At 32.2% G+C, this 26,870-nt stretch overlaps 1 protein-coding gene across 3 annotated transcripts in view; it reads left to right on the top strand.

Annotated features, from left to right (window-relative positions):
* IPO11 (importin 11) overlaps window positions 1-26,870 on the top strand; it is a 191,012-nt gene that overhangs the window by 141,554 nt on the left and 22,588 nt on the right. The window contains exons 28-29 of one of the 3 annotated variants that reach the window (XR_004233756.1): window positions 12,219-12,655; window positions 20,037-20,119. Coding sequence is in view for 2 of the 3 variants with exons in the window: in XM_003759391.4 (XP_003759439.1) it covers window positions 20,037-20,132; window positions 25,487-25,571 (181 nt within the window). In the remaining variant the exon portion in view is untranslated. Of the gene's footprint in view, window positions 1-12,218; window positions 13,422-20,036; window positions 20,133-25,486; window positions 25,572-26,870 lie in introns of those variants that run through there. The other 2 variants (XM_003759391.4, XM_031965473.1) reach the window with 2 other exon arrangements.

A 26,870-nucleotide genomic window follows, 5' to 3' on the forward strand; every position in this document is an offset into this window, starting at 1 on the left:
CCAACATACCTAATTTTTCTAATATTCTATTTACTTCTTTAATTTCTTTTTATTTGTTTTGTGGTTTGATTTGTCTAATTCTGAGGTGCAAGGTTGAGGATCTCCTACTATTACAGTTTTGTTGTCTATTTCTTCTTGCAACTCTCTTAACTTCTCCTTTAGGAAGCTGAGTGCCATACCACTTGGTGCATATATGTTTAATATTGATATTGCTTGTTGTTTATGCTACCCTTTGCAGGATGTAGTTTCCTTCCTTATCTCTTTTAATTAGATCGATTTTTACTTTTGCTTGATCTGAGATAAGGATGGCTACCCTACTTTTTGACTCACCTGAAGCATAATAGATTTTGCTCCAGCCTTTTACCTTTACTCTATATGTATCCCCCTGCTTTAAATGTGTTTCTTGTAAACAACATATTGTAGGGTTCTGACTTTTGATCCAGTCTGCTATCTGCCTCCTCTTTATGGGGAGTTCATCCCATTCACATTTACGGTTAGAATTACTAAATCTGTATTTCCTGCCATCCTAATAACCCCAGATTGTGCTTTACTTATTCTTGCCTCCCCCAACCCTCTTTCCCCCTTTTAAACTTATGTACCCCTCTTGTATCACGATACTTATCCTCTTTATAATCCCTCCCTCCCCCCCTTTGAGTCTTTGCCTGCTATTGAGTTTTGTTTTCCCACAGGATTTTTGAGCAGATGTATACATCTTGTTGAGGAAATTAGGGTTAAGTGACTTGCCTAGGATCACACAGCTAGGAAATGTTAAGTGTCTGAGGCCAGATTTGAATTCAGATTCTCCTGACTTCAGGGCTGGTGCTCTAACCATTGTGTCATCTAGTGGCCCCCAGATATATTTTTTTTAATGAAAATATTGTTCCTAAAGGATTAGATGGCCAAAACTGTTTTCCTGCTCACAGGGTAACCAGCTTTTAAGATTAGTTACTTTCTTGAGGTATTTAGCTAATGATAATGCTTCTTCTCAAAAAAAAAAAAAAACAAAAAAAAAACTTAGGAATGTAATCAAAGAATTAGAGACAATCTACTTGTTCCATAATCTTACTGTTTCAATTGTGGCAAAATCAGTTTTAAGATCAGTAATATTGAAGATCAAAGGAAAATGATTACTTTTATCATATCCCAGGGTGATGATAATCATGAGATCAGCTGATTAAATTAAAGTAAATTTAAGTAAAGATGTTTTCCTATTTGGTTCAAGCAGTTATTCCAGGAAAAAGAGAGAAAGAGAAAAATATATAAGGAAACAGTCTTCCAAATCCAGATTTCTTTATAGATGAAGACTTGGGAGGAAACTTGACAGTCCTGATATTCAAGACTCCCAAATTTATTATGCAAATTGATGGATACTTATAAAATATTCCTTTCAGAAGACTATCATATTGGTTCCGGGCATCTGAAAAATCGGTGTGTAAATTAATATAGATAGATATATAAATAGATTATATATATATAGCAAGTTAGTTTTATGTGGAATTTGAATCAGAAATAGGCAAAATATCCTCGTATGACCAGTAAGCTCAAAAGCTTTTCTCTTAATGCTAAGTGAAATCAGAGGGTTTAGGCCATTTTTCTTTTCTTTCATTTTTGCTTTTCATTCACATAATTGAATTGCAAGCTCCTTGTTTTATAATTTTTTTTGTCTCCCTGAACATTTATCATAATATATTGCACATAGAGGTACTCAGTGACTTTTGAATAAATAAATACTAAGTTTTTCTTAATCAGACAAACAGAACTAGATTATAACACAAAGATTTTTGCATTTCTTTCCTGTCTTGCCACTTTCTATACTATAGTATTTAGTCATTGAGTCAAGGTATCAAAGTCCCATACTCATCAGCAATGTTAAATCTTTTTTTCTTTTTGACTTGGCATTTTGAAATTCCATCATTGCCATGTGATGTCAGTTATAATTCATCTGGACTGAAATATAATTGAGTGATTACATATAGTACAAAGGTGTTTATAATCTGTGATTTGGGACAGAGTAATTAAAGTTATCAACTCATAAGAAATGTGAAGGGAAATTAATAGAGTGACAGAATGATTAATTCATTCAACATACATTTATTAAGTTCTTAGTATATACAGTATCTCAGAAAATAAAAAATATTATTGGTATAGATCCAGAACTTGGGTGAGATTTCAGATGAAGTAGGTATGTGCTCATGGGAAAAAGGGACAGGAATAGATTGATTGGGAAGTTGGTATTTTGAGGCCTAGGTCTTCAGTGTAAGTCTGGGTTCTTTTTTGAAATAGCTGTATTCAAACATAAAAAACCCCCCAACTTTTTATTGTTTGTTATCTTTAACAAATTTTAGTTTTCTTTTTAATACAACCTATACTTTCCAATGATTCTCCCCACATCTCAGAGAACCACCTATTTCAAGACATTCCTATCTTTTTTTAGTTCCCATACCTTTTGGCTTTTAGAAAACCCTTCCATATCTCCTATTCAAAGTGAAAGGAAATACATTCTGTAGTTTACCATATATGTTTACAATTCTCAAGGAGACATCCCATATCGTCAGGATCTGATTTCTAATCCTGCATTTCCATCTCCCTCCAGGGTATTTTCATATATGGCTCTCTGACATGTCAAATTCATTTCAATTAAAAATTTTCCTTCTATTAATCTTTTTTGGGGGTGGATGAAGTTTTTCAGTCTGAAGCAAACATAATTATATATATTTCTTCACTTTGTTCCCTAAAATAACTACTTGAAATCTGTTATTTCAAATTTAGTTTGTAATCACTTGACACTACAAAATACAGTAAAATCATTTTTAAGGAAACTATAAGATTACATGAATGATTTTTTTGATATTATAGATCTCTCAAAATTGCTGCCAAGTATAAACAACTTGCTTGAAGATTTTTATAAATATTTTTTATGATAAGATAATTAGTAGCTTCATTAAAGTATAAGTATTCATTAATGGAGTCTCTGGTTCAAAGGATGTTGATACTTTATTTACATATTTTCAGTTTGCTTTCTAAAATAATTAATCCATTTCACAACTCCACCAAGAGTGTATTAGTGTGACTATCCATTCCCCCTCCAACATTAAAAGTTGTCATTTTTGGATTTTTTTTTTTTTTTTTTTGGCCAATTTGCAAGGTTTAAAATGAAACCTTATTATGTTTTGATTCTAACTTATTAGTCATTTGGAGCATTTTTCCACGTGGTTGTGTATAATCTGCATTTCTTCTTCTGAGAACTATTTGTTCATATCCTTTGCTTTATCTGCTGAGGAATGACTATTGTATATATAGTTTCCACATCTTGTATACCAAACTCCTTATCAGGGAAATTTGACAGATATATATTCATAAAGTGCCAATTTACAAGGTTTAAAATGAAACCTTATTTTGTATTGATTCTTTTTTCTCTTATTAGTCGTTTGGAGCACTTTTACATGTGGATGTATATAATTTGCAGTTCATTTTCTGAGAACTATTTGTCCATATCCTTTACCTTATCTACTGAGGAATGGCTATTATATATATAGTTTCTATATCTTGTATACCAAATGCTCTTATCAGGGAAACTTCATATACATATACTCATAAAGATGGTATATGATTATAATTCATGGAAGGCCATCATTTTTTAAAGAATTTTAGTAGTCATTCACCCAGACAATTTAATTTAGAGAGACAAAAGGGCATAAATAGATTAAAACATTTTATCATTACTTAAAAGAAGTGGTATCAAAAATGTTTTCAGAAGGTAATATAAACTGAAAAGAAGTTGTGCAACTCACTTGGTAAAAGTGATTGAATAAGCAAAACTGATCCGTAACCTGCATCATCCATTTTTATCTATACTTTGTAGAGCATTAACCAATTAACCAAATTAGTGAATGTGAGCAAGACTTACGCAGGATAAATAGGTGTGGATGGTCGACATCTGTATCATTGTGATAACATGACATCACACCAGAATATTAAAGCAGATAAATCTATCAGTCCATATATGTTAGAGACTTTAAAAAGAGACAAGTGAGCTGGATTCAGAAAAGAATCAATCAGTCAAGTAATAAGTACTTATTAAATAGTTTCTATATTCTAGGCACTATGGCATCAGGGACATAAGTACAAAGAAACATTGAACTCTGCCCCGGGCTCTCCTCTTTTCTCTTTCTGTACTTGGTGATCTCATCAGCTCCCATGGATTTAATCATCACCTCTATGAGAATCTCTTTATCTAGCCCTAACCTTTCTGTGACCCCCAATCTCTTGGACATGCCAAATTGGATGTTCTGTAGACACAAAACCTTAGCATGTTCAAAATATGGTAATATCTTTTCTCCAAAAACTAATCTTTCTTCCTGACTTCCCTCTAATTTTCAAGAGTATCACCATTCTTCCAGTCTACAAAGCTCATTACTTAGGTAATTCCTCACTACTTGACTCCTCACTTTAACCTCCTCTCTTGTTTTGTGACCAAATTTTGTCATTTCTTCCTTAACTTTCCCATATACTCCACTGCCTTAATTATGGACTCTCATCACCTCATACTGGACAGTTACACCCTACTGGTTGATCTCCATGTCTCATGTCTCTTTCTATTTTAGGCCAAAGTTTCTAAAATGTGGATTGAGACTACATTTGATATAATGTAAATGTGGGAGTGCCAAAATTATCATTTATCATCAGCACATGTTTGATTTGTATACATATTTCAAATAGCTATATTTAGAGGTCATGTAAAAATTTCTCAAGTGAAAATGGTCACTAATAGAAAATGTTTAAGAAGCCCTTTTAGGTCATCTTCAATTCAGCTGTCAGAGCAGTTTTCCTAAAGTGGCGCTCTTACCATGCCACCTCACCCCTCTATTTTATAAATTCCTGAGAGTCTTCTTGTCACCTCCATGATCAGATATAAAGTCCTATCTATGGCATTCTTTTTGGGTATTTATTTATACTTGGCCCTTGCTCCCTTTTCTCCCCCCCCCTCTCCCCCAGTCTTAGAATTTATTCATCCCCATAAACTATGATCTGGTGACTCTGGTGTTCTTGATATTCCTCACAGATTCCAGTCCAATTCACTAAACATTTATTAAGGGCCTCCTATGCACTAGAAACTGATAAGTGCTGATTGTGGTTTGATTGTTCAGTTATGTCCTGACTCCTCATGAACTCATGGACCGTGTCATGCTAGTTCTGTCCATGGGCTTTTCCTTGAATACTGGAGTGGTTTGCCATTTTTTTCTCCAGTGGGTTATGGTATACAGAGGTGAAAGATTTGCTAGCCATGTTAAACCCAGGTCTTCTCAGCTCCAGGCCAAGGGAGCCCCCTTACTTCCATCTTTTTGTTTATTTGTTTGTTTTTTTTGCTGAGGTAATCGGAATTGTGACTTGCCCAAGGTCACACAGCTAGGAAGTGTGTTAAGTATCTAAGGTCAGATTTGAACTCTGATCCTCGTGACTTCAGGGCTGGTGCTCTATCCACTGCGCCATCTAGCTGCATCGTTTTTCTGAGGGCTTACAATTAATAAAAAGGCAGTTCTTATCTCTTTCTGACTGTCTAATGAGGGGGACATCATAAAAAGAAAGCAAAAAGGCAGAAGTGAGGGAGGAAATGGGGTGCAAGTGAGTGAGCTTCAAAAGTGTAGTTTGTGCCCCTTTTAGGCATTGGGAGGAGTTTGGTATTCTACCTTCCAGCCTTCCATGCCAATAGAGTTTGAGAAAAACTATTATATAGAATTAGAAGTATTGTGATGAGATTAAGGGTCATCCGCTTAATTTAGATGTATCTCATTGCATGCAGTTGAAATCAGTCAGAACAGCAAATGCAGAGTATACTTCATCTTTTGAATCTGGAATTTTCACTGTCCTCCATGCCTAGAATTCTCTTTACTCTACATCCCCTTCCCTCTGTTCATTATTTCCAGTTTATCCTATTTGTATCTTGTTTGTACAAAACTGTTCATGTGTTACCTCCCCCATTATAATTTAAGTTTCTTAGGAAAGGAAACTGTTTATCCTCTTGATAAACCAATGCTTACCTGGCACTTAATAAATGTTTATTGACTGACATATACATTTGTATGTGTAAGAGTGTGTGTGTGTGTGTGTGTGTGTGTGTGTGATGTATCCATCTGTATGCAGAGTCATTTAACTTCAGTCAGGTTTTTTTTTTCTGATATATAAAGTGAAAGAATTGTATTGGATCACCTTTAGTGTTCCTTCTAGTTCTGAATCTATCAACCCATGATTCTTCATATGGAGTATTTCAATTTTTTCTTTGGAAAGGAAAATAATAATTTCAAAATTCTCTCTCCTTAAAACTAATAAAGATTTTGTCTGTTAGCCAAATTCTCGGCTGTTGATAGTAGAATGCTCCCTCTACTTTTGATCTGCAGTTCTGCCTGGTTTCAATTCCCTGAAATAAGATGACTCCTGCTAGACATTCCCTTGCATCCCATACCCCTCCCCCCCCCCTTTCCTGTTTCCTTTTTATGTTATCTCCCTTCATTAGGCTGTTAAAGATAGAGACTGTCTTTTTATTAGAAGAATGGGATCAATTTCCCGATTTCCTTCTGGACATGCCAGGCTCATTTAATAACCCTAAACTTTTCCTAGAAACAAAGGCCAAATCTTTTTAAAAATATCAGTATGTCATCTTTCTTGAAATATATTTATGAAAACATGGAACAAAACTATCTCTGAAGACTTGAGAATGAATGATCACACAGAAGGTAGTGGAAAAGATCTTGGTGAGTCATAGAGTAAATGAGAAACTTCAAAGAAGATCAGGAATAAAAGGTGTCAAGAAAATGTATAATAGTATCAGAGTTGATAAAATGGGCTTGTACCCAGGGCAAGGGATGATAGGTGGGCAGCCTAACTGCTCTTTTGTTATCCTCACTATATCAGGAAAGTGTAAGGGAAGATCTACAGAGCACCCTGTGGTAAAATTATGGTAGAATGTGAGTAAGATGTGAACTATCATATCCATCATGATTTGCATATTTTGAGGGGAAAACCTATTCAATGAGATCACAGATCGATTCAAATATTAACCATCATTCATCTGTTTTCATAACTTGAAAAATAATTAAAATTGAAAATTACATATCACTAAGGAATTTAAATGTACATTGAAATATTTTTTAATATAAGGTAAAAACCTTTAATAGATATTTAAATATTCAAATTTAATGAAGAGAATTTTAACATCTGTATTGTAAATAGACATTTTAGATGAGGATAGCTAAAAGGAAGGGAGGGAGCTCATGAATCTGGCTGGCTCAGTTTTTTGTACCAGTGGCTTTCCATGCTTAAATCAGCTAAAAAAAAAATTGTGGTCATACCTATTTTTAAACGGTAATAGAAGTGAGTTTTACAATTCTTTGTCATTAATCTTTTTTTACTAGTCTTGTTATTATTACCAGTTATGTAGATGAAGAAAAATAAAAGAAGATTACATACTTGATGATGATGATTACCGAGAGAAATTTTCTGCAAATAGTTATGGAAAAGAATTGTGTTAAGTAGCTTCATTAATGCCAAGTATAAATCTAAGATTCCTTCCCCAGTAAAATTATTAAACTGTCCTGCTTTTTTTAAATAAAAAACTTTTAAGTTGTATACAGTGATATCTTATTTTTATATTAATTCAATTAAAATTTCCTTATCTAATCACTTAAATTATTGTCCCTGTGTTTAACCACCTTCTGTCATCTCTATTTTTATAGTCTCTCATTTGTTAAATTTTTCTTCAAGATCAGGGGCCATATGTAATTTATAATTTTATTTTCCTCAATACTAGTGTATTGTACTTAATAATTAAAAAGTACTTAATAAATTAAATGGAAAACAAAAATAAAACACTCAGTGCTTGCTGGAGGCAGCTAGGTGACTGAGTAGAGTGCTAAGCTTGGAGTCAAGAAAATCTGAATTTAAACTAGCTTCAGACACTCCATATTTGTATGGCCCTGGACAAATAATTTAACCTGTTTGCCTTAATCCACAGAAGAAAATAGCAAATCACTCCAGTACATTTGCCAAGAAGACCCTATATTTCATTATGAAGTTTCAAACACACCCAAAAAGCATCAAGTTCTTACTTGTATCAAGTACTATCCCTGCTTGATACACTCAAGGAACTTAACAAACTTCTAATAGAATAGGAAAACACACAAGGGGAGTGTTGGCTGGAGCGTCACTTGGGTCAGAAAGTTACCTTAATTGTGACTTAATACTGTAGTCCTTTATCCAAGAACAGTGGCTTGAGTTGACTTTATTATATTAAGGTTATAGAGTAGAGGTTAGGGAGGGAGAAGGTTTCTGATGATGTTAGATCAAGCTGTGAAGGAAATATCCAGAGAGTAGAGAATGAACTGAATCATAATTAATGAGCCTTTCCTGAAAAAGTTGACCTGCAGAAACAGCCACCAAATAGAGAAGAACAGTGGATTGGAGATTTCTCCAAGGCATCAAGAAAGCAAGACTTGTGGATATGATAGATTGAGAGTGGGAAATGAAGTGCTTTTGAAAGACAGAATTAATGAATGAAGTTTACTTCATACATTTTACATAGATTTTTTATTAGAGGTATAATATTTTCCCAGTTTGGTTTAATAAGAAAACAATTTCAATCCTTCATCCAAATCTTTAATATAATAAATTAATTTAAACTTTCCTATTTCATTTTTCTATCTGACTTGATTTTTACTTCTAGCCTTTGGCTTTCTCACTGTTAATATCTTCACAATATAGTGAGAAATATTATCTTTGTACAGTATAATTATAAAAATGTAAAGGATAGTATAGTTTATGGTATTTTGTACATTATAATTATAAAATTACCACCTTTTAAATATAAATTATGCTTCTAATGAGAAAGTATCTAAAACATAGAATTGAATTTTAGATTTAAAATTAGAGGGGCAATGCTAGAGAGTAGGGCTCTCTTGAAAGAATGAAAATAATTGATAGGCTCCTAAATAGTGAGCAGTCTCTTAAGCCCACTCTTTTTTTTTTTTATTTTTTTAATAATTTTTTATTGACAGAACCCATGCCAGGGTAATTTTTCACAACATTATCCCTTGCACTCACTTCTGTTCCGATTTTTCCCCTCCCTCCCTCCCTCCATCCCCTTCCCCAGATGGCAAGCAGTCCTGTACATGTTAAATAGGTTACAGTAGATCTTGGATACAATATATGTGTGCAGAACCGAACAGTTCTCTTGTTGCTCAGGGAGAATTGGATTTAGAAGGTATAAATAACCCTGGAAGAAGAACAAAAATGCAAGCAGTTTACATTCATTTTCTAGTGTTCTTTCTTTGGGTGTAGCTGCTTCTGTCCATCCTTGATAAATTGAAACTGAGCTAGATCTTCTCTTTGTTGAAGAAATCCACTTCCATCAGAATACATCCTCATACAGTATCGTTGTTGAGGTATATAATGATCTCCTGGTTCTACTCATTTCACTCAGCGTCAGTTCATGTAAGTCTCTCCAAGCCTCTCTGTATTCATCCTGCTGGTCATTTCTTACAGAACAATAATACTCCATAGCATTCATATACCACAGTTTACTCAACCATTCTCCAATTGATGGGAATCCATTCATTTTCCAGCTTCTAGCCACCACAAACATTTTGGCACATACAGGTCCCTTTCCCTTCTTTAGTATCTCTTTGGGCTATAAGCCCAGTAAAAACACTGCTGGATCAAAGGGTATGCACAGTTTGATAACTTTTTGAACATAGTTCCAAATTGCTCTCCAGAATGGCTGGATGTATTCACAATTCCACCAATAATGTGTCGGTGTCCCTGTTTTCCCACATCCCCTCCAACATTCTGCGTTAACTTTCCCTGTCATTCTAGCCAATCTGACAGGTGTGTAGTGGTATCTCAGAGTTGTCTTGCATTTCTCTGATCAATAGTGATTTGGAACACTCTTTCATATGAGTGGTAATAGTTTCAATTTCATCATCTGAAAATTGTCTGTTCATATCCTTTGAGCATTTATCAATTGGAGAATGGCTTGATTTCTTATAAATTAGAGTCAATTCTCTATATATTTTGGAAATGAGTCCTTTATCAGAATCTTTGACTAAAAATGTTTTCCCAGTTTATTGTTTCCCTTCTAATCTTTTAAGCCCACTCTTGAAATTAAAAGCTATATTAAAATCAAGGATTTTTACGAAATCCTTATCACAGAAGGTTAGAACTGAAGGGAGGGCCTATGTTAACACACACATAATCATGCTATAATGTATGTATGGAATTTTTTGGTGAACATCTTGACTTAACACATAGTTGTATATATTTTTATGTTCTAAAATTTTGAAGATTCACTTCTTTGAAAATCAACTATGATGTATGAAACATGTTTTGAGGGAGGGCTGATATATTAAAAGGATTGCAATTAACTCTTGTATTCTCAAGAAATAAGTTTTTGAGATTTCCTTTCCAACAAATAACTTCAGAAACAGATAAAATTACTTCCTGTCTCTCAATTTCCTGTATCCATGGTAACCTCTGTATTACACATTCACTATAGAGGAACCAGTGGGAAGAACAGTGTTTCCTGAGTGAACTAGGACAAAAAAATCCTGTGGTGAAAGCATGGAGTTTAACAATCTCTTAACTCATTTTAAAGTAAATATATTCACTGATCCATATGAATGAATAAGATGAACTTCTGTTTCTTGGTAAGATGCTTTTTAAATTTCAATATAAGCAGTATATTTACAATTTTAATGAATACCAAAAAAATTAAAATATAATAAGAAACCTGTAGATTATAGGAACTAGCATGATTACACAATGAATTAATATGATCTAATTAGACTTTAACTAGGTTATGATCAGAATTGTTAAATGATGTGAAAATGTGTTGAAATAATTTAACTACAGTGATAGTCTCTATATTAATATTTGTTCTTTTTTAATTAAGTATATACTTCAAATAGTGAATCATTACCTAAGAACTAATAATACTTTTAATGGAACATTCTTTAACCTTTTCATGATCTTAATATGAATATTCATTTAGTTGAGAAAAAGACATTAAGTAAAATGTTTTTCATTACAACTTAATTATTAGTGCCTGACCCGTAAAAATGATGAATAGACTAAATGCAGAATTTGGGGGCATAATAAAACACATGATTATAGTTTTGCCTTCTCTCTCTCTTTTTTTTTTTTAAAAGCTATGTCTCATATAAACAGGAAAACTATGCATAGGGCTATGTATGGATTGCAGATTTCTTTGGCTTGCCTATATCTCGCTTTATTTATTAGCTTAAAAAAATTTTTTTTAATTGATCCCGAAAAAGATCCTGGAATGTTCATCTGTTTGCCACTTTTATACTGGGAAACAAATTAACTGCTGTAGCCTAGACCTTTTGAGTATTTCCAAGAATTTTCCTAAAAATACAATGCATATCTGAGTGGAACTATATAACCCATGTAAATCCAAATTAACTGATAAATCTTCAGGATTTTGTAGCACTATAGTTGGACAATTCTAGTATTTCATGTGTATATCCAAAAGGTTTTGTTAATTTGAAGCAACTGTATTATCAGTACCTAAACCATAACTTAATAAAATGCACAGATCCAGGGTTATTTTAGGGACTTTCTCAGTTCTTCCTGATTTATGGTTACACTTTAATCAGATAGCTTTTGTTCCAAGAGGATTATCTAGTGGTATAGCTTCAGAAGTTCATTATCTTACTCTGCAAAGAATTTGTCTCATTGTTCTTGGAATGATGAGTCTCCAGACACTAATCTGGCTGACCATAGAATTTCAAAAATAACATATTTCTTTATAATGGAAACCATAAGTTTTTATATGTTGAAGGTATCAGTTGAAGAAAGCTACTATCAAATGTTGGTATAGTTAAAACTCTTAGGAAAAAAACCTTTTTGTCCCATAACCATATTGACTAACTACAGCTTTTTGCATTTAAAGAACTAGTCAATCTGAAATATGTACTTCTGAAAACTGCAAGTATCAAAAATATTTATGAGGATAGATTTAGTGGAATTCATCTTAAACATTTGATTTTAAGTCATTATGATTTGGAAAATTTAAATTACACCTTGCTTAGATTGATAGACAATTTAATATACATGTATTTGGATAGAAACAGAGTAATTGGCATTGATTACATTTGAAAGAATGGGAGCTCCATTAAAGATTCTTAATCTGTCATTTAATAATCTTACAGACCTGCATCCTAGAGTTCTTAAACCCTTATCTTCACTGATACATCTTCAAGCCAATTATAATCCGTGGAACTGTAGCTGCAAATTGTTGAGTCTACGTGACTGGCTAACATCTTTAGCCAATACTCTGAACATCTGTTGTCAGAATCCTCCATCAATGTGTGGCAGAGCCTTGCATTACATTAAGTCGACTGAATTTGCAGATTGCCTTACTTCTCCAACTAATGGATCACCAGCCTGGGCAATAGAATCTCTTCAGATTCATCACAAGAGTATTGCATTAATGATGGCTTGGCATAAATTAGCTACATTTGGAAAACATTTTGAAAAGTCTGAAACTGAGAGTGTTACCTTCAGAGGAAGAGTTCTGACTTCAACTCCCAATAGATTTTTTCAAGAACATGCTTTTGAGAATCCATCAGAGACAACAACGTTATCGGTACAAATACAACTTAATCCTGTTAACTTAAGTGTGGAAAACAGTAGTGACCCATCAACTAATGCTATTTCTTTAACACAAGAGACAGTTTTCATATGTACCCAGGAAGTTGAGAAGTTGAATCAGGCTTTTGACATTTTGTTAGTTTTTTTCATTTTAGCTTGTGTTGTGATTATTTTTCTAATCTGTAAGATTATTCAGTTTAGGCAGAAATTGAAGACACAAGAAAACTCGGGAGAGCATAAACTAGAATACTATAGTTTTTACCAATCAGCTAGATATAGTGTTACAGAACCATTTTGTGCTAGAGCTCAGAATCCATTAGGAAGAACAGTTATGGAACAAGTTGGACTTCCTAAACAAATAATGCCTGAAAATCAGGCACAGGTCATCCTGTTTGAACATTCTGCCTTGTAATCATATTTATCTTAACTCTTTGTGTTATATGATTTTATTTGCCTTTAAAACACATCAAATCTAATAGCAGAATACAATTTTTTTTTAATACTAGTTATCTCATTGTAGCCTCATTAAGCAATGAATAATAATTTTTTTTTTGCATGTGTGTGTTACTGTCAAATGATACATTGGGTGTCTGATATTTTATACTTTAGTAATTACACAATATATAGCAAAATAATGAGCATGTAGTAGTACTTTCTAAATACTTATTGATAATTAAAATGTCAGGTGTGATAAATGTATTGCTCTTATTATGCCTTATAATGAATTATGATTCATTTATATATCTGTATACATATATATGTTTATAAGATATATAAATATTTTTCCCTAAAACACTTGCTTTTTTTCATTATTTCAGAATACTCTCTTGTAAATGCTTTTTGACTTCTCATTTTGTGATAAATTATAAAAGGACAAAATTATGTGGAATTGAGAGAATTATCAGCGTTCTGAAGCTGAAGAATTTATGGAATAAAATATCTCTGCAAGATCATTAGTTGATAAGTTAAGAATACAGAGAAGAGCAGAAAAGTATTCTATAGTTGTATTCATTTAAAAGTGGTAAAAACTCGATGCCATCTCAAGTCTTACTTTTGGTTATAGTAATATTTAGAAACATTTGATTGCTTTGTTTTAAGAATTGCTATCTTTATTTTAACTACCTTTTACTTTAAAGAACAGAGCTTCAAATGTGAGCTTCAAATTTTTTCCTCCCTACTTTTTGTAAAGAATAAGAAAAGAAATTATCTCTATTGTTAGAATCCCAGTTCTACTTGTGTGACCCTATTCACTCCAGGTCTGTTTCTTCATCTGTGAAATGAGGGAGTAGCACAAGATAGACTCTGAGGTTCCTTTTATGTCTAGACCTGTAACCCTAGAGTTCTGTGGCCATGATAAATCTGATCAATTTTGTGAGATAGGCTACCTTTTATAATTCCTTTCTATTTTGAGCTATCAGAAATAACAGCATTAAAAGAATGTAGAGATGAAGTTACATTAATAGACTGTGTTTTTATGAAACAAGCAAAGCTATTTACAGTTGTCTTAAGTAAAAAAGAAAATCAGATTGTAAGAAAGGATTATTGAAAAATTCATTATCTATTATGGGTGGACTTTTCATATGTATTCATTTTATATTTGAGTTTTTAATTACTTGATTTTAAAATTTAATCTTGTACATTTAAAAACTATAGTTCCTCTGGTTTATATATAACTGCTTATCACCTATTTCATTTAAAAGTGCCCTAGAAATTTCTCATTTGGAAAGCTTTAAGTTATGTTAATTTCTTCTTTATTTTTTTTTTAATGTAGTTTCTGTCTTTTGAGAAATATTTCTTTATTACAAATTTGTATAAGTTCAACAGTTAAACTATAAACAGGCATTGCATAATTCTGAATTAAGTCACCTGAAGAATCTTTTTCTCCTCGTAGCCTCTCACTTATTAAAGGGCAAATAGTGCTCTACCTTTTTTTTAATAGGTAGTTGATATGTAATTTGTAATTCATTTTTCCATGGAAATAGTCTTTAAAAGATGTTAAAACATAAGCTCCTTACCAGTAGGAACTATTTCTTTATTTATATTTCTATTCAGGGCTTAAAAGAGTTCTTGGAATATAGTTAAACACTTAATAAGTCCTTGTTGACTGATTACAAAGATAGTGTTTAGGGTTTCTGGATAACTTTTAGAGGTATAATATACTTGAAGGAACTACCTTTTATAATGTTGCCATTTTTTTAAAATGGGAAAATGCATTCAAAATTCTATTGGGAATATAAGGAACGTTTTTTCTGTTGCAGCCTTGGCCTGAACAGAATGCCCTCTTCCTTATGTTTCTCACTTTTCCTCTTTTTCCCCTTTCAATACAGTAGGACTAGAAAAGGTCAGAGAGGTGTAGTCTGGATCCCAGAGGAATCTCCAAGGATCTAGGGGTGTTTGTAGGGAAAGTAGGGAAAGGAGAAGGTGACTAAAGGGATCATTCCAAGTACTCAGGACAAAATGAACTTAAAGAAGAAAAAGGGAGATAGAAGGAAGAATTTAATTTCCTTAACAGGTAAATTGCTTCTCTTTTTTATATAATCAGATTTCTGGGTCTGGAATCATACTTAGAGTATTACATTTGTATTTGTGCATCTCGTGTTTTTTGTTTTTTTTTTCCTCCCAGAATGCTTCCTTATGGAGAAACATTAAATCTTTCATATCAAAAACACTTTATTTGTTAACATGAAATATTCTCTCTCTCTCTCTCTCTCTCTGTGTGTGTGTGTGTGTATATGGATAGAGTTAGATAGAGATACATGTATACACATAAAGGTTTTTGGTAATCTCTTCTTTTTGGCATTTTATATAAGCTTTTTTCATACTGTAGTGTAAATAATTCTGGACTTGGAATAAGGGTAGGTGAGTAAATCTTCTGTCATATATTTACCAGCTGTGTGACTATATCCAAGTCATCAGATTTCTGATCTGTAAAAAGAGGAAAGTAATATTTTGTCTTAAAGAGATTATTCTGAAGATATTTGTATGCCTTATAGCATTGTGTTGTATGTAAGTTGTTATTTCATAAAAACTCAAATTTGAACTTCCTAGGCTGGGAGACTCACATTATGCTTGTTTTTAATGGTGGTCTTATCAAAAAGTGTTACCAAGAGTGGCTGAATGCAGACCACTATGTCTCTGTTCCATACACATGAAAAATAATCAGAAGAACATTACATCTCAGTCTACCTTACCTCAAGATCTGATACTCCAAAGAAAATATGAGTGCAGAAAAGAAATTTGTTTTAATATCAGTTATCTGATATAGCACATTAGAATCTGAATTTTTTCTTGACAAAGACCCTTTCAAACCTGATTAAATTTTATGAGATGTTGCTTATTTTTTTAAAGACCTTTTTACCTCTCTCTTGTGGTTATAATGTATATATTTTGCCACCATTATCTCAGATTGTTTTTAATTGTTAGCTCTTCTGTGGTGGTGTTTTTTTTTTTTTGTTTTTGTTTTTTTTTTTCATTGACTACATATTTTCGTGACAGCCTTATGTTTTACCAACTATGGAGAAAAGAAAATTCACATTACTATTTTCTTTTTGAAACTGTCTGCTAGTCTCTCAAAGTGATGGAAGTGATATATATTTTAATCTTCAGCTGAAAAAAAAATCTTAACTTCTTTCTACATTGTAAAGTTTTTGAGGAAAGAACAATATTATATCCATCTTTATGAGCTACAGCCTGGTCATCTAACATAAGTTTTTGAAGACTCATGTTCTTCACTTATAAAATGAAGATAATATTTATAAGGACATACCTTATATACTTGATACATGGACAGTATCCTTGACACCTGGGTCCCTTGTTACCCTGTTAGATGTATGATTATACCTTGTCAAGCCAACTTTTCATTACTTTCACCTTCAGCTCCTTTGCTCATATTCACCTGATGCTGAATAAAATAGCTAGAGAAAACCATGAAATTATGCTAAGACAGACCACGCAGATTTGTTAAATAATTTCAGTTTGTCCCTCACTGAAGTAAGTCGTACTATTTGATTCACTGTCATATTCAGTCTCGGACCTTTTTTCCCCCCTATCTTCCTGAGAATCGCTTCCCTCTTACTTTTTTCAACTGAGAATCTTGCATATGTTAGTGAAGAAATTGAGGCTCATTCTTTTCTCCTCATCTTAACATCACTCAGATATCTTCCTCTCAGTTTCTCCTCCTTCCCTCCATCTCCCAGGAAATGATGACCCTTTTCCTTACCGAGTCAAACCCCTTCTATATTGACAAGTGATCCTATTCTATCTTATTTTCTCAGACAAATGTCCATCATCTATATTGTGTTGCCAGGCTTCAATCTCTCTTTGTCTACTATTCCCTATTGCCAACCCACTTGTGGCAACATCAGAAAATAAATAAAACCATTTTACATACATCTCTATCCACATAAATATGGATATAAATATAGACACATGAACCAAACCCTTCAGTATATGTGTGTGAGTCATGCTTACAGGTAATACTATGTAATTTTCTTTCAACCTCAAGTTCTCATAGTTTTTGTTTTAGTTTCATGCTAGGACAAGTGGAAAGGAAAATTTTTCTAATCTTATGATTTGGATGGTGATTAACAGTAGTAGTTATTGTTGTTTTAAGCTAGCAATAAGCAATATAACCTACAGTTTTGCAATTGGTAAATAAACACAATATAATGTAAGTAAAACATTTTAATCTCTCTATTCAAACAGTTAAATCTAGGTCCTAAAGTTTGCTGGCATTAAATTTAGGTTCAATAGTTGTAAGAGTGACTAGTTTTTGTTAGTTTCAAATTATGCTTTTTTGCCTTCTATAAACATGTGCATCATGTCTGTAACAATGATTGCCAGGTTATCTAAAACAAAAATAAAAGCCTACAGAATTGTTATACTGTACAGATAAATCTTCTTGGGGAAAGATAGCTAAAATGTGGGAGGTGGTGCACAAAGGGTATATGGATAGAATTAAATGGAAGACCATAAGCTGTTGGAATGGGAGCCCAAAGATTCCAAGTCAAGGAATTTGCAAAGTGGAAAACAGATTTGACTTACCTTAACATTTTAGGCATTGTGAAATTGATCATAGGCAAAATTCCAACATTTTCTTAATATGAATAATTCTAGAAATAGTAGGTTTCTTTTCTTATTTTTCAAGAATAAGGCATCAACTATTGTTGATGTTTGTGGAAACATCTAAAACTTATTTTCTTAAAGTGTAAAATCTATTCCCCATTGTTTTATCTAAAATTATTAAGCACTGTTTTGTGTTTAATAAAGGTTTTTTTCAATGTCTGATTCTTCATTCTATACTGGAATGAAATATTCTTAAGGATTTGTAATCTCATTTCCTTCCCAATGGTTATCATTAATATGAGAATTATTATTATAGTTTTCTATAAATATTCAGAGAAATATTGTGTAAAAAGGGGTGTATTCCCAAGAAAGTACCAAGAGGAGACACTAATTTTAGTTTAAATGTATAATTTCTGTTTCTGTGAAAAGTCACAGGTTGGATCAGTAGCTTGAAAAAAAATGTTGTTGTGTTTTAATAGATTACTGTTTCACTATCACATTTAATTTTATTTTTTATCAGATTATTCTGGAGACCATGAAATTAAAATCTTTTTTGTTTTCCATAGTTAATTTTAGTTTGAAATATAATGAGAAGGCTCATAGTAATTTAGTCAGTGATTGTGATATATTATAAGATGTTTAAAATCATTTGGTTAGAGTTATTTGGGCCAATTGATAGATCCAGGCCTTGAATGACAAGGAGTTTTGGACAGAGAAAATATAAAACTTTGTTTTATAAACAGTGATTACATCTTTATTCTCTACAGTGATTTCAAAAATAGATCCCAACAGGAGGATAAGAAAAAAGAGGATTGGATGAGAATTAAATGTATCTCTGTCACTACCAGAAGAATCATTCAAAAAACATGAGCTTCTTTTGTGGGTCAGATGAAGAACTACTACTGACCATAAAAATTCTGTAACATTTTAATTCAACAGGTTTTAAGTGCATCATGTACATAGAATACTGTGCTAGGATCTGGGAATGCAGTAATAGCAGTGACCCAGACTTTGCTTATAATTTAATACATGGAAACATATATACACAGATAACAATGACAGAAGATAATTTTATCCAAAGGAGATTTCCTAGCAAAGAACCTTGAAGACTGAGGTGGAAAAGAAGAAAAAATTCATGGAGAAGGACCTTGTGAATTAATTCTTAAACGAATAGATAAATTTGAACAGATAGAAATGGAAAAGGGGAGGATAATTTCAGGCTTGTTTGAGAGAAAGAGCCTGAACAAATAATGTGCAATGATGAGTGGCCTAGTTTGTTTGGAATGTTAAGTACACAAAAGAGGCTAGCATGAGATAAAGCTAAAAGGTGGGATGGAGACAGATCATGAAAAGCTCATTAGCAGGATTTTATCCTTTTTTGAGTAGGCAATGGAATTCCACTGGAAGTTTTGGAGAAGAGTGACATTCAATTCAGCAATTCAAAAAATATTTTTGAATTTGGCTAATATGTGACATTCCTTGTCCTATGTGATAGAGCTAGAAAGACAAAAATGAACTTATACTGGCCATCAAGAATCTTACACCAGGCACATAGAAAATTGAATCCAAAATCTATACAAAGTAGTTTGAAGTAAGGCTAACATGACAGGCAGTTTGTTACTAATAAAAAAGCATAGTGAGATAGGGACCTGGGAAGAAGGCGGCGAGTAATAACCAAACTTTACTCTGGGCAGCTTAGACTGCCCAGTCTATATTACACAATATATACAGTCTATATATAACACACAGTAATACACAGTCTATATATAACAATATATATAACAATAATATTCCATATATATAACAATAATATTCCATAACATTCATATACCACAATTTACCCAACCATTCTCCAATTGATGGGCATCCATTCATTTTCCAGTTTCTAGCCACTACAAACAGGGCTGCCACAAACATTTTGGCACATACCCTTTCCCTTCTTTAGTATCTCTTTGAGGTATAGGCCCAGGAGAAACACTGCTGGATCAAAGGGTATACACAGTTTGATAACTTTTTGAGCATAGTTCCAAATTGCTTGGAGGAAAGATTATTGCTCAAAGGTGCACTAAAACATTTTGATTTTTTTTTCAAAATTTAAACAGAAAATGTTTTTGTTTTCTGAAACTATCATTGTTTCCTGATTTGTGTGAGTCATAACATGACAGTTTTAAACCTGAAGAAATATATTTAAGTTTTTTTTTATGAACATGTTTAAGAACTCAAGATTCTCTTTTTAAAACATTTTTCTCAATAATAATCTGTTTATTTTTTCCTCTTGTCTCATTTTTCTTTTTTTTTTTTTTTCCTTCCAGAGTCATCCAGGATAAATTCTGTGGCATTATTAACATTTCAGTGGAAGGCCTACATGATGTCATGACAGAAGATCCTGAAACAGGAACTTATAGAGAGTAAGCAGGAAAATTAATTTTACTGGGTTCTGGTTAATAGTTAAATCTATTAAATGCTATATTATTATTTTTAGTAGTAGTAGTAGTAATAGTAGTAATAGTAGTAGTAGTAGTAGTAGTAGTAGTAGTAGTAGTAGTAAAAGGATAGGTTTATAAAGATAGTAATGTAATTTTGTTTAATAAATTTCATATCTTTTTTAAATTTTCTGCTGAAATATGGAATATTTTAAAAATCATTCTTCATATTTCCTAGCAATTGGATAATTTTAATTTGTATATCTAACAGACATGTCTTTAATACAGTATTCTAAATTCTGCTTCTGTATGACCAGTTACACAATATTTGATATCAGATTCTTATATTCTTCAACTATATACATATATATGTATGTATGTCTTTATTAACATGTAAATGTATTTAATTATGTATGGCTGCATTGTGAGGACAAGTTCTGATTTGTAGGATTTCTGTAATGAGTGAGCCAAAAAAAGCTTCATCTTTACTTTCCCATCTAGCATTTATATGCTCTTGTGAGGAGTCCAAATCTGAGTTCTGGAATAGATTGCCTCCTCTTCTAAGTAAGATGGTCTTGAATACTTTGAATCTTACTTCACAGAAAGACTCTACTGTTATCAGTTCACTTTTTGGAAAGATCTCTGTGACTTCTTAACTTCAACTTCAGTTTTATCATCTTGATGGCTTGTCTACTTCTGACTTAGCTCATTTTCTTTTTGTCATCTTAATTCTGAATAATAATTATCATCAAATTCTTTTCAGACTTGGGCCTCTCCAAACCATTGGCTGAATTCGAGAAATAGTAGGATTTGTTTTAAGTTTTCATTTTGAAGGAAATGTAGGATTTAGATTGGTAAAATGAAAGGGAAAAGAGAGAAATCAGAGATAGGGAAAATGAACCAGTTAGGAAGACAATATTATGACCCAGAAAGGGCCTTGAATTTAGAAAATGGCAGTGAGAAAGAACAAGTGATAAAAATGAGAAGACATCAAGTTTTCTTTTCTAGATAGTATGGTGAACTTTGTTTTTGAGGACATCTAGGTTATAGCCTATTATGTGTCCAAACCTTTTCTCTCTTTCCTGTCTTTCCTTATTCTACTCCTTATACCTAGAATATGCTTCTCCCTCTGGTTGAATTCCTATGTATCCCTTATTGCCTTCTTATTCATAAAACCTTTCCTGATTCATCACTGCAGGTAATACTATTCTTCTGACTTCCATTATATGTTGTTTTGCACCTCTCTTAGTGCACTTATATTTTGTGTATTATTATAGGTATTTAATAAATGCTGAACTTTTTATTGAATTTTTACGGCTTTACTATTTAGTTTGGATTAATAACTGACTTTGTCTGTGCCTTAGTTCCCTTATTCATGAAAATAAATAAAGCTTAAGTCAAAAGTCTTTCCAGCTTTGAACTTCTTTCTTTGAACAAACAGTACATGATAGCTGGCTGAATTTGGAATCTAAAAGACTTTTAGCCAGGTCAAAATAAAAAACCAAAAGTATTGTTACTTAGAGAATTCCGTTTTTAACTTCCTCTTCCTGTTTATTCATAGATTTAAAAAAGATAGTCTTTCCTGGATTTTTTTAAAATTTTCAATTGTTTTCCCAATTTAGAATGAATTAATAATGCTAAGGGAAAAAAACCTTTTTTTTTTGCACCTGTAGAAGCAGCTACTGCTTTTGAAAGCTTTTTGTAATCCCTGAATGAACAATTTTCTTAAGTCATTATTCCCAGTTCTTGGGTTAACTTTCTTTAAAAACCTCTTTAACAAAGTATCTGTTCATACTCTTAACCTGAAATGTATAGAAGCTGAAAAACTGTTATTAAGACAGATGGTTTCTGGATGCTCATGTGAGAGCTAAAAATTACACTTAAGGACTAATTCTAGTTCTAAGTAATTAGAATATTGGCAAAGAAATTTTCTGGTTATTCTACATGACTCCTTTATAAGACTCATCTTAACAACATTATATAATGATATTCTTATATTGAAAATTATATTTTAAAGTTATAGTTCTTTGATTATATTTTTACATACTTTCATAGAGCTGTTTTTCTCTTTAAACTATTAAATTTAAATCTTTGTTTATAAGCAGATTATTGACCATTTTATGTTCTGCATATAATCATGGGTAATCAAGACAGCATCATACAAGTCATTAATATCTTGATGCAGGTTTTTGTCCAGAAATATTAAGAAGTTGAAGTTGTGTAAGAAGATTTAAAAACTATGAATCTCATTTTGAGTTTAAAAATACTATCAGTTTTTTAATTAGTTATGTCTTCATTTAATTAAAAGCAGAAAGAATAAGCCTTTTCATTATTAAATAACTTAGGAGAATTATCTTGTGTATAGCTTTTTTTGGTAAGAGAAAAATTGCTGCTGTGGTACTGCTATGATATTTGTTCATTTTTAAATTGGACTGTGTTTTAGGATGTAAGAAGAAACCAATTGAGGGAAAGAACGTCATAAAAATCTAACCTCACTATAGCTAGAGATTAAAATATGTAATAAAGAAATCATTTTCTAAAAATCCAGTGGCAAGAAAACTTGAATTGGAAGAAGTACTTAGATTTAAATGATGGCTCTGTAAACTCACCTCTTTTGCTTTCTTAGACTTAAGTATCATGCTAGAAAGTGAAGTGGTTTGATTTTTTTCATTCAGTGTTGTGTGTGTGTGTGTGTGTGTGTGTGTGTGTATGTAAACTGAATGAAAAATAATCATTAAAAATAAATGAAAAATGGTTTAGATAATAGAATGAGTGGTTAGCTAGATACAAAAAGAAATAGGAATTATACTTTTTGCACCCGGTAGAAGTTAAGAAGTTCAATTTAATTTTGCTGGAGCACCCTATACAAAGGTGTAGTATAAGATTAAAAAACTAGAAAGATACAATGTCATAAATTATAAAAGACTTTAAATTTCAGGCCCAGCAAATTTTTGAAGAAATGAAAAACATGACCAAATAATGTAAAAAATGATTTTTTTTTTCAGTTAGTAGTGTGAAGAAGAGGGTAAGAATGGAGGCAGGTAGACCTGATAGAAGACTTTGTAATTGTCTGATCATGTGGTAATGGTGTTGTTTATACTGTAGTAATCCAGAGGAGCAGACCTATGTGAATGACTTTGCACAGGTAGAACCAATAAGACTTGGAAATTGATTGGGTATGGGAAGTATGGGTGAAGTGGACATTATTTGCACTAAGACATGAAACATGGAAAATTGGGTAATGTAGGTAACAGAGAAAAGAAAGAATGGAATAGGTTTTGTGGAAAAATAAGGAGCTTGGCCTTTTGTTTGCTTTGTTTTGGTAGATTGAATTTGAGATGCCAGATATACATTGAAATTGGAATGTCTGCAGACTAGAAATTTAGGTCTGGAGATTAAAGAGAGAAGTCACAGTTTGATGTACTCTGTTGGGAAAATAACATACACAGGAAATTATATATAAAATATGTTCAGCATAATTGATAAGAGGGCAAAGACGACAACTAGGAAAATCAAGATTGGTTTCCTGTGGCAATTGACATCTGAACTGAGCTTTCATCGAAATTAGAAATTATGTGAAGTTAACTGAGATTAAACTATGAAATCATAGGATCATAAATTTAGAGGTAGAAGGTACCTTTGAGGCTATCAAATCCATTATCAGATATGAGGTAGCTAAAATCTAAAAGATAGAATGAATTTGTCCCAGATCACCCTGACAGGGTGAATCTTGTTGTGTTATGGAGAGCAATAGAAGGTCATGCACTGGGAACAATTTAGCTAGAAAGTAGGATGCAGAAAGGAAAGTAATGTGAAATAAGTCTGTAAAAGTAGGCTTGAATCCAGATTGTGAAGGACTTTAAGGTCTTGTTTTATCCCTTTAATAGGAAATCATTAGAATTCTTGATGTTAGAGGACTGGTGTAGCCTTTGTTTTAGGAATATATTTTTGGCATCCTTATGGAGAGAATGAATTAGAATACTTAGAGATTTATAGATGCTGAACTCTTGTTCAGGTAAAAGATGATGAGGACCTCAATTAGAGTGGTTATTGTGTAAGTAGAGAAAAAGAAGATTATCAAGAGAACTGCTGGAGACCCAGAAAGTTTCAGTAGTGCCAAATTTTCTCAAGCCAGAGGTCAAAGATTAACTGCTTTCAAGCTAGTCTTGCTTCCTGCTGGCTTTGCTAGCTGTGATTATCCCTACATCTTCTTCATAAGAAGAGAAATCAAAAAATGGGAATTTTTTCTTTGTAGTGCGTGTGTTATCCAGAAATTTCTGATTTACTGGAATCTTCACTAAGCACTCTAAATCACCTTGCAGTTTTAAAGCATAATTCTCACTAATAAATGCCAGATATCACTTTTTAGTGATGTCTCATATGTTGGCATTGTACTGATTATTGGTATGACATTTTTCTAGATGTAGTGAAGTTATGTGACCGCTATACATGCAAACCTCACACAAAAACCAGATATTTGACTTGTTTTGAGTGGAATTCTAAATGAGCTTTATATTATTTTAAATCATGTATTAATGGTATAAAGTCTATTGGGACATTTTTTATGTGATGATTTTCCAGAGAAGAATTAGTGGAACTATTATGAGTGTTGTTTTCTATTGCTTTTACAATTAGAGGTCATGTAGGTTTGGCAATGGGGAAACGGTTTATTTCCCATAGGAAATTTTTCAACTACTACTAAATCAATTACATTCATAATGGTGTAAAAGTTAATTTTTTTATGATTGTAATTATAAAATAAAAAATCCTGAATTATGAATAACTGATTTATCAGTTTAGTTCCATCAGACTTTTGAAATTTTGCATAGTAAATGTTTTTCTTTTTCTTTCTTTCTTTCTTTCTTTTTTTTTTTTTTTTTTTTTTTTTTCTGAGGCAATTTGGTTAAGTGACTCAGGGTCACACAGCTAGGAAGTGTTAAGTGTGTGAGGTCAAATTTGAACTCGGGGCCTCCTGACTTCAGGGCTAGTGCTCTATCCACTGTGCCACCTAGCTGCCCTTTCTATTGCTTTTACAGTTAGAGTTCATGGATCTTTTCTTCTGGCAGCAGGGAATAACGTCTTATTCCCATATATGAAATTTTGTGATTCTCACTAAATCAGTATCCATGTGTGTGTGTATACACTTACAGAATAGGATTTGTTATTCTAATTATGAAATGAAAATTCTTACTGTAGTAGGAATAGCCACTTCCTAATTTGTTAGGTACATCAGACTTTTACATTAATTTTATAAAATTAATACTTTTGAGTTAGCTATTTAAAAACATTCAAGTTTGATTTTGTGTCCATATGTCTTAATTTTTATTTTACATTCTTAGCTGCATGTTGATGTCTCATTTTGAAGAGCCCAAAGTAGCAGAGGATGAAGAGCCACCTACAGAACAGGACAAGAGAAAGAAAATGGTGAGTTATGACAGGTCCTTTCCAAATATTATAATAAATATTCTAATACAATTTCTCTTTTTTGGAGAGTGGGGTAGGGGACAGTTTGGTGTTTATCCAGAGGACTAATATGCTGCTGGTGTTAAAAGCAAGAATCCTTTTTCCAAATGTAATTGTAATTATGACTTCTTAAAATAGTAGAATCTCTTGAGAATTCAAAGCTTTCTAAAATCTAGAGCTATTCAAAAGTAGTATGAGCTGTTTCAAGAGAGTGCATTTTCTTTCACAGTAGTCCTTCAAATAAAAGCTGAATGAACATTTGCTCAGAGTATTATAGGGAAAGTTCATATAAGATTTAGACTAAATGATTTCTGAAGTTGATTCCAAGTCTGAGTTTCCAGTGTTTTGGACTTTTTATAATGAATATTTAGGAATTGTCTTCACAAATTTATTGAAATTATTGATTTTCCCTATTTTCACATTTCCCTTCTAAGCCATTTTTTTTTTCTGAAGTGCATCAGAAATACTTTTTTATATGTCTTGAAATAAAGCATTCCTAAGTTATTTTTGCTTCATTATGAAAGTCAGTGAAAACCAGAGAAAAAAGAAGTGATTATAGTTATGACTTGTAAAAACCAATGCTAAAATATACCTTCTTTGACAGAACCAGATGTGCCTTTTCATATATGGTCGTTGTGTTGACTTCTTTTTTTGGACCATACTTTTACTGAGCATTGATGTGTTGTTGGGTAGTAAATGCACATGAGAAAAGAACATCAATAATAGATTTTCCAAAAGTTCATAGAGGAAAGGAAATGCATAAGGATGCAGAAATTTGTTACTATTTTGTTAAATGTATATCCATATTTCTTTATTTAAAAAATTTGGAATTTTTTGTATAGTCAGTCCTCCATTTTTATTTTGAAATGTTTTTGATTGTCAAAGATTATGTAGTTTGCAATGAAAAAGAAAAGTGCAAGAAACACTAAGATTGTATTAACAATTATGTCATTTGTAGTCTGTAGTCTGCAATATAAATTTGAAATTCAAATTTATATAAAATAGTAAATGAAATATATATTTATTTTGAATTTTTAGGATCTTACTAGTTACTATTTAATATCATGACCTTTGTTCATTTGAATTGGTATACATTCACTTTAAAGGGTTCAATCCTCAACCGATATCCTCTATTATTAGACTTTTGCCGTCACCTTATATCTAAGAATTTATTTTAGTCTATTCTTCCCTATTGCCTTTTTGTTTGGGATTTTATTCTTCATACCTTTTTTTAAAATTTCTCCTCAAAACACTGTACTC

The sequence above is a fragment of the Sarcophilus harrisii genome, chromosome 1, assembly GCF_902635505.1.
Source record: "Sarcophilus harrisii chromosome 1, mSarHar1.11, whole genome shotgun sequence".
In the NCBI taxonomy this organism is placed as follows: Eukaryota; Metazoa; Chordata; class Mammalia; order Dasyuromorphia; family Dasyuridae; genus Sarcophilus; species Sarcophilus harrisii.